This window comes from Myodes glareolus, chromosome 1, assembly GCF_982192425.1.
Source record: "Myodes glareolus chromosome 1, mMyoGla1.1, whole genome shotgun sequence".
In the NCBI taxonomy this organism is placed as follows: Eukaryota; Metazoa; Chordata; class Mammalia; order Rodentia; family Cricetidae; genus Myodes; species Myodes glareolus.
The window spans coordinates 55,059,132-55,072,000 of record NC_142026.1 but is presented as its reverse complement, the minus strand read 5'-3'; the positions used below and the strand labels follow the sequence as shown (position 1 = coordinate 55,072,000).

Below are 12,869 nucleotides of genomic sequence, written 5' to 3'. Positions count from 1 at the left end.
CAGCCGCTGTGCTGCCTGCCCAGTGACCTCTGGAGCCCGGAAAGTCCTGATAGGGGGATGGGGGGCTTGGCCCTGAAAAGGCAACACTGATTGCCCAGGCGCAAGCCAAGTGACCGGAAATGGCTAGACGCAAGTGCATCCAGTCCCACCAGCCGCCAAGTACCATGCAGGTCAGACCCCAGATCCAGATAAACACCAGATTGCCCAGGAGGCCCTCTACACCTGCCCAACGGCCCGGGCTGGCATTTGAGTCACAACAGCTGTCCCCCACAGCAGGCCACCTACTTGCCACAGACCAGAAACCTTTCTAAGACAGGGGCCACACTGGTTCTGCCTGCCCGATGGGCCTGACTCTTGTCTTCCTAGCCTCCTTCTCTGTTCCGGCTCTGCCCCCTACCCAAATCGCAATCGTTCTGCTTCTGTCTACCTTCTTCCTTTCTTTCTGTCTCTCTGCCTCTGTTCATCCTTCTTGCTGTCTCATTGCACTGCCCTCTCCATCTCCCCAAAACTTTTACCCAGAATTCTCAGAGCGTAGCAAGCTCCACAAAACCCTAACGTCCAGTTAGTTGCCTGTCCCTGCAGATCACAAAGCCGCCTTTTTGACTCCTGCCCTGACTCCTACCCACGGAAATAACGACTCCCAGAGTCACAACGTTAACTAAGCCCTAAACCCTTCTTGAGCCCCTTCAATGTGGTCAGGGCCCTGCTGCTTCCTGGGAAGGAGGATTCCCAAAAGACACTCCAAGGCCTTGGGACCAGGACTGGGGTGCTGAGGATGCTAATGAGAGACTGGAGACTCGAGTTCAAGAATCTTTATTTCATGAACAAAAACTACTTCTGTAAAGAGAGGAGGCCAAAGAGGCCCTTCCCGAGAGACCACAATTGAAGGCTGGTGAGAGAGGGCGGGTGGGCCAGGTCTAGGAAAGGGAACCCCAGGTCCAGCCGGAGGAAGCTGAAGGGAGATGAAACCCAGAACCCCCTGCCCACGACTGTCCTGTCCCGTCCCGGCCCCTCTTGATCCCATCAAGCAGGGCTGGAGCCGGCTGGCCTGGCAGTGCGTGTGGGAAGTGGCCTATGTGCAAATCAGCAAAAAGAAGGGGGCGGGGCCTGCCCCCCTCGCCTCACCGCCCCCTCCCCCAAACAGGCAGCAAAAGCAGGGTGGGGCGGCCATATTGCTTCACCCGTCATGCATGGCGGTGGGAGGTTGGGCGGGAGGCGGTGGGTGAGGTGGGATCAGTCCCTGCCCGCTCCCACCCAGGTGGCTCCTCTGCAGGATTGTGAGGCTGGGGAGACCGATGGGCTGACTCCCATTGCTGGGGGAGGGTCCCCATCAGGGGATGACCCCCCACTGGCGGGGGAGGGTACCCATCAGGGGCTGATCCCCACTGCTGGGGGAGGATACCCGTCAGGGCTGGCTCTTCCTTGAGGTGAAGCCCAGGGCCTGCAGGGTAAGAAGTAGAGACTTGGAGACGCAGTCCCTGAACCCTCTTGGCTGGCGGTGCCCAGAGCGATTCATCAGCCTTACCAGCGCTATTCAGCCACCTGGACGCCTGTACAGTTCTCTTTGCTCTCGGATGTAATGGCCAGGTATTCCGAGCTGTTCAGGGAGAAGCAAGGCAGATAGTGACCGCTGGGCCCAACCCTGAACAGAGTGGGGTCTCTGCCTCAGGCATGCAGGGCTACTGAGACTGGAGAGGGCTGGGCGGGAACCCCCTGAGTCTGAGAGGCCTCTGTAACTACAGGGCACCCCTGTGACATTCAGGAATCTGTAGAGGCAACCAAAAGACTTGGGTTCGAATCCTGGCTTTGGTGCCTGTCAGCGGTACGATCCTCTTTCCCTCATCTGCAAACGACTACGCTATTCATCTCTGCCGCAGCTGCTCGGAGTGACAGATGGCACCAGGGTGGCCTCAGCCCACCTCGCCAGCCCCACTCACGCATTTTCTTGTGCAGCAGCTTCCGTGGCAGCGGCGATCTTCTTGTAGCAGTACACCATCTCCGCCACGAGCCATATGGTCAACACCACAATAAGCACGTACATCATGATCTCCGACACAATGGACGCCATGTCTCTGTTGGCTGCAGGGACCCGACACGGTTTAAGGAAGGGGCAGAGGCTCCAGCTCAAGGAGACACAACAGCCCCAGAGTGTAATATGTTTGCTGTGTGAACTCAGGTAAGTGGTTCAACGTCTCTGAGCCTGGGCCGCAAACAAGGTGTGCCACCACCGCCCGGCTCTGGCTTTGCTTTTTATTAGCTGTGCAACCTCAGGCAAAAGACTCCCCCTCTCTGAGGCTCAGTGCCCCTCTGTCAGATGAGGACAAACACACTCAGAGTTGCTGCGGAGAGGCAACATAAGAACAGGGAGCGTGGCGGCCAGCGCTGCTCAGCATGGGCTGTTTTCGGGAAAGCCTCCCTGCTCTCCGCATTGCCGGCTTGCATCCCTAGCTTCCTTTCATGGGGCCTAAATTTAAACTGTAAAGGGAACGTGTCCAGCCAGGGGACTGGAGAGGAAGGGCGCCTTGGCACAAGTCCTCAGCCAGATTTGGCCGGTGTCCACCCTACATCCCTGGCCCCCTTGGTAGCCCGGATCTCATTCTCCCCACCCCCGCCCCACCCCTGCTGGCCAGTGAGGTCTTCCTCTCCTGCGAGCCTGTGCTTGCTGCCCTGCCAGGACAATGCTGGTGTTTCTGGGTCAGAGGGAGGAGGGCAGAGTATAGGGCTGGATGTTCCCCCATTTGCTTGCTCATTCATTCATTCATTCATTCACTCATTCATTCATTAGGGATCACCCATGCCATGAGCGACCTCTCTCTACCTGACTCTATGCTAAATTTTCTTCGTTTGCCAGAGACAGGGACTCTCTATATAGCCTAAGCTGGCCTCGAACTCACAACCCTCCTGCCTCTGCATTCCAAATGCTGAGAGTTAAGCATGCTACGACCACATTCCATTCGGTTGTCTTTTCTATCTACAGCCCATTTTCCAGACAAGGACTCCACGACCCAGAGATAGTTTGGTGCTGAGCCAATGATGCACAGTCAAGATGGGCTCAGAGCTAGGGCTGGACCCCAAGCATAACTGTTCAGAGTGTATGGTCGCTGTCCTGTGGCCAAGGTGAACCCTGTAACAGCTGATTAATACCCAGGCCGTTTTCGCCAAGCCATTGGGCATCTCAGGAGGAGGAACTGCAGGGGTCCTCACTTTACAGATCAGTTGAGACCAAGGGAGAGCCCATCGAGTCACATGGAGAGTCTCCTGGGTGACTCTTTGAATCCCCTCTCTTTCCTGAGGACTGGACCCAGGCAGAGTACTACCACTGACCCACAACCCCTTTTTCATTTTGTGATGGGGTCTTGCCATGTTCCCCAGGCTAGCCTTGAATTCTCTCTACAGTCCAGAACCTTGAATTCTCTCTACAGCCCGGCTTCTATCTCAGCCTCAGGAAGGATCCCCATCAGGCCTTTGCCTTCTTAAGGCCCCTAGAATCCTCTAAGACTGCCTGTGGGTCCACACAGCAGCCCTTCTGTGGGCCAGAGTCCTCAGCAGCCTCAGACGCTGTGAGGTTCAGATCCTCCTGAGTGTGTAACTATGTCCCCTGTCATGCCCAGCTGCATCCTGCCACCTTCCATACCTTCATCCATCACTCGGCTTTGGGATGTGACTCCAGGCGTGCTTAGGCGCTACAATGGGTGGTGCCAGGAACACAGCAAGACAGAGGGTGGGAACAACAACCAGACCTGGTAGGAACCAGGTGAGATGGCAGGAGTCTCCCACTAGCCTGGGCTACAGAGGGAGTTGATTGCCTAGCATGCAGGAAGCCCTGGGCTTGTGTCCCAGCACTCAACAGAATGGGCAAAGTGGCACATACATTTAATCCTGGCATGTGGAAGGTACGGGAAGGAGAGTAAGGAGTTCAAGGTTATCCTTGGTTATATAGCAAGTTGAACATTAGCCTGGGTAACATTAGACCTTGTCTTTTCTTTAAAGCCCCCAAAGGAACATAAATAAAAAATAGAACATATAGAAAAAAAACAGCTATGGACAGCTGGGGGTAGTGGCACACACCTTTAATCCAACCACTCAGGAGGCAGAGGCAGGTGGAGCTCAGAGTTCAAGGCCAGCCTGGTCTACAGAGCGAGTTCCAGGACAGCCAGGACTACAAGAAAAACCCTGTGTCTGGGAAAGCGGAACAATATACATTAGTTTTTCAAGTATGTGCTATAATCCCAGTACTCAGGAAGCTGAGGCAGGAGAATTTGTTTGAGTAGGAATATGGATCTGATGTTAGCCTGGGCTACGTAGTGGACAACATGTCTCAAAATAAACATGCAAGTAAGTAATTAAATATTAAAAATAATACAATATACTGTGGCTACTTTGATGGCCTAGCGGGTCGAGGCATTTGCCTCCAAGTTTGATAACCTGAGTTTGATCCTCAGGGTCCACGTGGTGGAAGGAGAGAGAACTGATTCCCACAAATTGACCTCTGACCTCCACGTGTGCACCACAAGAAGTGCATGTCATATGCCTCGCACACCAAAGGAATAAAAATATAGTCAAAAAGAAAAGTAAAGCAGAAGTACTGTGGTATGGCAGGTTCCTAGATTCTTCTGGAAACATGAGCTCAGCAGAAAGGGCTCTGGGTTCTGAACCCAGTCACCAGTGCAGGACGGAGAACTATGAATGGCTGGGCGGAGAATGAGGATAAAAGTCAAGCTTGACGGTGGGCGTGGCCTGAGCGAGGACCCACAGGAGGCGAGGCGGAGACTGGGGGCGCTCTCCCGTTTCCCCTCAGAAGCTGGGGTTTGTGAGGCCTGGTTTTGGAGTGGCCTTCGCTCCACTGAACCCGGATCTCGCAGACAAAACTCCACTTCCTGTGCCCACCGCCCACCACACACCCAGCGTGGTGACGTCCCTGTACCTCCCTCGGATGCGCCTCTCACTTGCCTTCTGTACCATTTTGATGAGAAACATAGAAAAAGCTAATTATAACAAGGATCCTGCAGACTCTGGCTGAGGGAACACGGATGCACGCGAGAAACCGAGAAACCGCCTGGGGCTGGGGGTTGTTAACCCAAGCAAGGCTGGATTCAGATCCACGACCCAGTCAGGTGACTTGGTTGCAGGATCTCATCTCCCTGAGCCTGGGCCTTTGGGTCATCAATACGGGGTGGGAAGTCCCTCCCTCAGATGCTGGTGGGAGGGTCCAACAGGGACTTTTTAAGGAGTCAGACTGTCAAGGGACCAGGTCGGGAGGATGGGAAGTGCTACTGGCCCCCAGGGATTCACTTCCCAGAGTCCTTCGCTGCCTCCAGGCTTGGAATAGCTCCCCGACTTTCTAAGACAAGAGGACACACAAACTCTGGAAAATTCCAATGGATGCTGATCAGAAGAAGGTCTGTCTCCGAGTGGTGGCACACGCCTTTAGTCCCAGAACTCGGGAGGCAGAGACAGGTGGATCTCTGTGAGTTCGAGACCAGCCTGGTCTACAGGGCGAGTTCCGGGACAGCCAGGGCTACACAGAGAAACCCTGCCTTGAAAAACAAACAAACAAACAAACGGGAGTTGGAGAGTAGCCTGGGCTACAAAGCAAAACCCTGCCTCAAAACTAAAAACTATGATGGTTTGAGGAAGAGGTTCAAGGAAGCTCAAAGCAAAATGCTGGCTCCACTCAGCAACACCACAGGCCTCTGCTATTCCCAATAAGGCCGCAGCTCACCACTGTGTGTCCTCACCTAAGAGACACTCCAAGCCATATACAATATTCTCTCTGGTCTCTGGGGGGACAATCCTGGGGCTCAGAGAAAGGAAGACACCCGTCCGAGGTCACACAGCATGAATACAGCTTAGGACACACTATTTGTTGGGGAAAGGCCTACTCTGACCTCCTGTGGGCTGAAGCGCCGAAGACTCCAGAACCAGATAGGGGTGTCCTTCCCCCTGTGTGGCACCCGCCTGTCCCCTTCTTTCCATCTGTCCCTCCATCTGGCTTGCCGGAGGGTGACGAGGCTTGACTCACCCTTGTCCACCACCTCCAGGTGGATCTTCTTGACGACGCTGGTGTTGTGCTCGTAATTATCGAAGAAGAGGAGACGGTAGACGTGGCACTCGTAGTCGCCAGAGTGGTTGTAGGTGACGTTGGTGATGAAGATGGACAGGTCCTGCAGGTCCTTGGTACCCCGGCTCCCGTTCCACACCACGCGGCCCTCAAAGCGCTCATCTTCCTCCAGCTGCAGCACCTCGTTCTCATAGCGTAGGATCTTGGGGTGGTTAGTGATGAGTGGGGGATGTAAGTCGCTAGGTCTGTCTCCCACAGGGGTGGCCCCTATTCTGTCCATCATCCTGACCCTCCCAAGGACAGATGATGCATATACGGCAGCAGCATCTTTTGCTTTGTTCTTTTTGTGTTTCTGGCATTTTAACCTTTGCATATGCTAGTCAGGGGCTCTACCACTGAGCCACATCCCAGCCCCTCACTGGGGGATTCTAGGCAGGGGCTCTACCACTGAGCCACACCCCAGCCCCTCACTGGGGGATTCTAGGCAGGGGCTCTACCACTGAGCCACATCCCAGCCCCTCACTGGGGGATTCTAGGCAGGGGCTCTACCACTGATCCACACCCCAGCCCTTCACTGGGGGATTCTAGGCAGGTGCTCTACCACTGAGCCACATCCCAGCCCCTCACTGGGGGATTCTAGGCAGGGGCTCTACCACTGAGCCACATCCCAGCCCCTCACTGGGGGATTCTAGGCAGGGGCTCTACCACTGAGTCACACCCCAGCCCCTCACTTGTGGATTTTAGGTAGGGGTCCTACCTCTAAGCCACACTCCCAGCCCCTCACTGTTGAATTTCTGGCAAGGGTTCTATTGCCAAGCCCTGCCCTCAGTTCCTTACTGGTGGGTTTCAGGCAAGTGTTCTCTCATTGAGCTATGTCCCCAACCCAAGCTCAGGCATCTTGACTTGGGCAGTGAGAGGTCAAGGAGGTTGAGATCTCAGCTGGAACCATGGCAGCCCCCAACTGTTCTAGCTCCGAGACACATATACACACACAGCCCCACAGTTCGAAGCGCTGCCTGACTTCTGCATTCCCCTTCTCCACACTTCTTTCCTACCCACCGGTCGCCCTCGGGCACAGGCTCCCTCTCCGACCACATGCACATTTCAAAATACACACAGAGTAAAACTTTGTTCTTTGATGTTGCTCTATGACCACCCAAGACATTTTTGCTGGTGCCATCTAATTCCAGTGACAGGTTTTCACTACCCACCGTATGCCAACTCATTCAGCCCTCACGCAGACCTAAGGGGCTGAAGCCAGTGAGATGGTTTAGCAGGTTAAGGTACTTGCCACCACACTGATAGCCTGAGTTCGACCCTTAGGACCCTTGTGGTGGAATGAGAAAATGGACTCCTGCAAGTTATGCTCTGACCTCCACACATGCTATGGCATGTACATACACACATACAAATAAATGTAATTTAAAAAAAAATATGGGGCAGAGACCACGACCCCTCACGGTTACAGGACCCATGCTCAGTGACTTGCCTAAGGTGATCAGTACTCTGTATCTGTGAGTGGGGATTTAAATCCAGGTCACTCATCAGACCCACAGCTTCATCATTAGCAAAGCACTCACACAAGCCAAATGCATGCCTGTAATCCCAGTACTTGAGAAACTGAGGCAGGAGGATTGCCAAGAATTAGAGCCCAGACTGAACTACGTAACAACACCCTGTCTCCACAGCATTAAAAGCAACACTGAAAAGCAAGCAAGCAGCCTTGAGATCCAGCACTCTGGCTCCATCCCCTGACTGCCAACCCAGCCCAGGCACCCACACATACCTTGACAAATTCCTCTGTCCCCTTCTGGCGGAAGGTCCACTCCGTGAAAGTCTCTGCGCTGGTCTCACTGCGACGCTTACAGGAGATGCACAGGATTTTGAAGGTCATCCCATAGACGGCCTCGGTCTCGGAGTCCACCTCCACGCAGCCCCCCCAAGCTGAGGACACTGCGGACACAGTGGGCTCAACTCAGTGAGGCACCTGCCGCTCTAGGCAGCGCCGGGCTTGCTGCCCCACAAAAACCATCTGTTTCCTTTTCACCATTTCTGCACAGAGTGGATGCCAAACCTATCCCTGATTCTCGCTCGCTGGGTGACCTTGACAAGTCACCCATCTTCTGGGAGCCTCAGTTTCCCACCCCCCTGCCCACTCTTCCCTTCCCCTGCCTGTTAGGTAGAAGACATTGACATTTTTACTCCTGGCAGTCGCTAGGTAGAATAGGTCCTCTGGAAGGCCCCCGGGAAACAGGATATCCTTGGGGTGAGTAACTCCACTGAAGCACCCTGGCCCTCAAAAGGCCGACAGCCTTCTAGGCAGGGGTTCTAGCGGTCCATGTCACTCTCACCAAACTGGTCTGCAGAACCAGCCACGGGTTGAGAGATGGGAAGGTTTCCTGAGCGGGGCTCACTCCAGCCCCACTCCTTCTCCCTCTAGTCTCTCTGCAACCCACCCCCTCCCCAACTTCACCACCCTGCCCTGTGCCCCTTTTCACAGACTCCCTCACTTCAAGACATTCACCCTAAGTTAAAAGTTGTTTCCTGCCTCAGGGTCTTTGCTCAGCCTCAGGTCCTTCCTTTACCCTCTTACCTCTTGCCTCCACCACTCACTAGCTGATGAAGTCCTGTCTCCGATTTGGGCTCTGGGTCTCTTCCTTGTCCTCCAGCCTCCTGATCTCTTAGTCTTCAGGGCTTCTGGTTCACCTTCCCTGTTGCCTCAGTGTCCCCTAAATTTATTTCTCCTAGGGGTGTCTGAGATCCCAGCACCGCTGTGCCCCTCGCTCTGTCTTCCCGTCCTTGTGTGTCTCACCATTACTGTTACTGTTATTGTTTTAAACTCCCATCTGGCAGGCATTCTCTCTCTCGGTCTCTCCAGATCTTTCCACCTTTCTCAAGTTTCTCTGTCCCTGGCTCCCGCTCGTAACTCTCTCGCTCCAATGTCCCTGTCTGCCTCAGTCTCTTGGTTTATTCCCACTCCCAGGGCATACTTGGTGTCTTCCCTCGGTATCCATCCCTCCGGGGTTTGTCTCTCCGGGCCCCAGTCCCCGGGCGACGCCTTCCCCCCAGCCCTCACGCGGCTGTGGGTGTCACATTGCAGCCTGCGGGGCTCTGCAAGCAGCTGACTCCGCGTCTCCTCGCCCCCGGCCCGGCGCCCGCAGACCAACCTCCGTGCCAAGTGCTCCCCCCACCCCCGAGAATCTCCTGTATCTCCAGGATCTTCTTCCCGTGCCGTCTGGGGTCACGCGACCCCAGCGACCTCGCACCGCGCACAACTTCCCAGGCAGGGACTTGGCGAGCTCGAGCCACGCGGGCGGGGGGCGTCCCGAGCGCCAATGGCGCGTGTCCCCCAGCAACACTCACCCAGCGCCGCGCCCACCACTAGGGCCAGCAGCGTCCCCATGGCCGCGTAGGGCAGCGGGTGCGCAGAGCGCGGCGACAGGCGATGGGGCCCGGAGGCGACTGGCCCGGGCGCCGGGCGCGGGCGCGGCAGCTGTGGCTGGGGGGGCGCGCCCCCCCCGCTCCGGTTACCGCCGGGGGCCCAGCCCCGGGGCCGGGAGAGCGGGCATCCCCGCTGCGCGGCGGGAGGCTCGGGATGCTGCGTGCGCTCGCGCCACAGGGCGCATCCAGGCTGCGGCGACCCCTGCCTGACTCCGGACGCAGCTTTGGAGCTCGCTGTCGGGCTCCAGGCGCTGGGGCGCGGACCAAGGGCTCCTGCGCACTGCAGCGTCGGCCCGGGAGGGAGGGAGGAGGGAGCCAAAAGAGGGAGGAGGGAACGGGAGGGGGCGGGATGAATCACCGCGGGGGGAGGGCGCGGCCGCCCAGCCTTTGCCGCAGCGGCCCGGGAGACGCCGGGGCACCGGCCTCTCTGGTGGCTCTCCGGCTTCTGCGCACCCGAGGAGTGGCTTGGGTCACTCCGACTTCGCCAGACTCTTTGCGATGGAGGGACCCTTTCCTTTTCTTCTTCCGAGAAAGGTCATCTCCAGACACCCAAGAGGACTTGGAGGACAGTTCGGGGGACCAGTTTCTGTTTTTCTAATTATGGAGTTCAACCTTATCGAGTTCACGAGGAGATGGGGCTGGGACATCCGAGGGATCTACTTTTGACATCTGAGATCCCTCGGACTGGAGGTCACTGAGCCAAAACCTAAGAGGACTCAAAGGGGTGAAGGGGTCAGGCTAGGGCTGTATAGAAACCTCCAAACCATATGCAAGTCGAAAGGATACCTTGACATCCCACCACTCTGGGGTCGGAGGTGCCAGGTTTCAAAAGGGCCATTCCCGCGATCTCCCCCCACCTCCACCGCGCGCCCCGCGACTCTGACGTCATCTTCCCAGCTCTCCTCCCACTCTACCGTCCACCGATTCTCCCCACCCCCAGCACACCAGCTCATCACTGCTTCAGGGCCTTTGCCCTACTTCCTGCCTGGACACCCCTCACCCCATCCCCGCCCACTGTCCCCAGGTGATGGAAGGACTGACTCTCTGTTCTAAAATCCAGGGCCCCAATGTCACCTTCACAATATTTTCTGTGGCATTTTGAATAATCTGCCTCCTTCCGTACTTACTGGAATTGTTAGTTGTTGGTTAGGTACCAACATGGGATTGTCTCGGTGTTTATTATATTTTATTTACTCTGTGCCTGTGAGACCACACATCCATACCAAGGCATACATATGAAGGTCAGAGGACAACTTGGAAGACATCCTTGTCTTCACTATAAGGGTATTTTGTGTTGAACTTAGGTCATTAGGCCTGGAGGCCAGCACCCTTAACTGCTAAGCCATATCTCTTCAGGCCCTTTTGTTTTTTTAGAGACAGGGTCTCATTATGTAGCGCAGGCTAGCTTCTAGCTGGTGGTCCTCCTGTTTTAGTGTGCACCACCACACCATGCTTGTATTCTTTTATATGATTGGTCTGTTTGCTGCCTGTGCCTTTTCCAGGATGAGAATACTGTCCTGTGTCCCAACAGGTCCCCAGAACCTTGACCTCTTCTTGGCCCATTATAGGGTTCTAGGCCACCAGGACCAAGGTGGGAGACTCTTAGCAAGGGGTGGCTGGCCCCTTCCTAGCTGCCAGTTCTGCTTGGAATAAGGTCCCAGAGAAGCCACAGTGTGGGGCAGGTCCAGGACATAGTGGCAAATAGCCAGGGATACCAGACACCTTTGTGGTCTGGGCTTTTGAGCCAGCACCTCCTGAGCCGTGAAATTCCTTGTGCAGAAAATAACTCTTTCACAGTTCCAGTGGCCCCGTGGGGGCTGGGAGGAGGAGGCTCAGGGAGGACAGGCTCTAGCGGTGGACAGGAGACACCTCCTTACAGCCCTACAAGACTGGTGTCCAAGGAGGCCCTCTGTGGTGGAGGCAAAGCAGCCTTTTACTCTAACGAACTTAATTCTTACTCCAAGGAGTTGTCCTTCCGCCCAGTTTGCAGGTGTGAGAAGAAAGCCTGGGCATGGGGAACAGGCAGATGGCACACTGCAGCGGAGGCGGGTGTGTGTGTGTGTGCGCGCGCACGCGTGCGTGGCTTTGTCCTTTGCTTGCTACTGCTTTCATCCAATCCTTCCACCCCACAACTGGACATGCAACCTTCCAAAAGTCCTCCTAGACTGACAGACTCTTCCTTCCCTTTGACCTCAGCCCAGGGTTTGGAGGACATAGCTGGGTTCTACCTGCACCACTGATGGCTGATGGGGAGGTGGTTGGTTCTAGGAGGGATGGCAACTTGTGTATAAACTTGAGGATCTGGAGCTGGAAAGCTGGCTTGGCACTTAAAGAGCATTTGTTGCTCTTGCAGAGGACCAGGTTCAGTCCCCAGCACCCACATGATGGCTCACAACCACCTAGAGTTCTAGGGTATCCGGTGCCCCATTGTGATCTCTGAGGACACAGTGCGCATCCATACATGCAGGCAAGACACTCATTCATACAGAAAACAAACAATAAATCTAAAAAATTAACATGTGGAGATGTCACGGGGGATACCTCGAATCTGCCTCAATGGTGGCCTTGGGGACTAAGAGTTTGTCATAGGATGAAAGGAATAGCAAACCCAGTCCCCACTTCATGCTCACGACATGAGTTTCGTCGTTCCTTCCAATTCTTCTGTGGTAAATGGAATGAGTTTTGGCTTACTCTGCCAAGTCCTGTTAGGAGGCATATTCTGAGCCTGGTGGTGCAGGCCTGGCATCCCAGCTCCTCGGGGGAATGCAGTGGGAACACAAGTTCTAGGTCCTATAAGGGCTTTCCTGGCTGAGTTCAAGGCCAACAGGAGATTTAGTGAGGCCCTATCTCACAGGAGAAAAGAAACTAGAGATCTAAATATTAAATCTGATTGGAGGTGACCACCCCTTTAATCCTAGCCCTGGAGAGGTAGAGACCGGCAGATCTCTGTGAATTCAAGGCCTGCCTGGTCTATATAGTAAGTCCCAGGATAGCCAAGACTTCATAGTGAAATCCCTTCTCAAAATAAATAAAGATAAAATTTAAAATTAAAGAAAAAACTGGAAAAGGCTGGGGATAGAGCTCTGCGGTAGAGTGCTTGCCTAGCAAACGCAGGGGCCTTAGGTTCAATCCCCAATACCCAAAAGGCCACATGTATTGACTTCAAATCTCCTTGACGGCAGATCTCAACTTTGGTCCTCCATGTTGATGTGCCCTCCCACCCCCATCAAGTGTCTGCTAATATGTAGGCCACCTGGGGCAGCTGCTTTGCTCTTGAATAAGGCAGATCTGGCATCAGATGACAGGGCCAGGACTCTAGTACCTGTACCATGGACAGCGAATGGGACGTCTGCTTCACGGGCACAGC

At 55.0% G+C, this 12,869-nt stretch overlaps 1 protein-coding gene across 2 annotated transcripts; it reads right to left on the bottom strand.

Annotated features, from left to right (window-relative positions):
• Positions 1-797: 797 nt before the first annotated feature.
• Positions 798-9,768, bottom strand: Scn1b (sodium voltage-gated channel beta subunit 1). 2 transcript variants are annotated; one of them, XM_087906442.1, is made up of 6 exons: positions 9,425-9,768; positions 7,848-8,014; positions 6,023-6,263; positions 1,938-2,079; positions 1,526-1,597; positions 798-1,441 (listed from the first exon to the last, which is right to left on the bottom strand). In XM_087906442.1, exons 1-5 carry the CDS (start codon positions 9,462-9,464, stop codon positions 1,531-1,533), a joined length of 657 nt encoding a protein of 218 aa, XP_087762568.1. In that variant the 5' UTR covers positions 9,465-9,768; the 3' UTR covers positions 798-1,441; positions 1,526-1,530. The 2 variants fall into 2 exon arrangements, with proteins under 2 accessions (XP_087762568.1, XP_087762569.1); XM_087906443.1 differs by lacking the exon at positions 9,425-9,768 and adding an exon at positions 8,655-8,675.
• Between the last annotated feature and the right edge of the window lie 3,101 nt (positions 9,769-12,869).

Coding starts and splice junctions, on each gene's coding strand:
- Scn1b (XM_087906442.1), bottom strand. CDS start 9,464: ATGGGGACGCTGCTGGCCCTAGTGGTGGGCGCGGCGCTGG. Junction 8,015..9,424: donor AGTGGTGGGCGCGGCGCTGG/GTGAGTGTTGCT, acceptor CTGTGTCCGCAG/TGTCCTCAGCTTGGGGGGGC. Junction 2,080..6,022: donor CCTGGAGGTGGTGGACAAGG/GTGAGTCAAGCC, acceptor GGGTCCCTGCAG/CCAACAGAGACATGGCGTCC.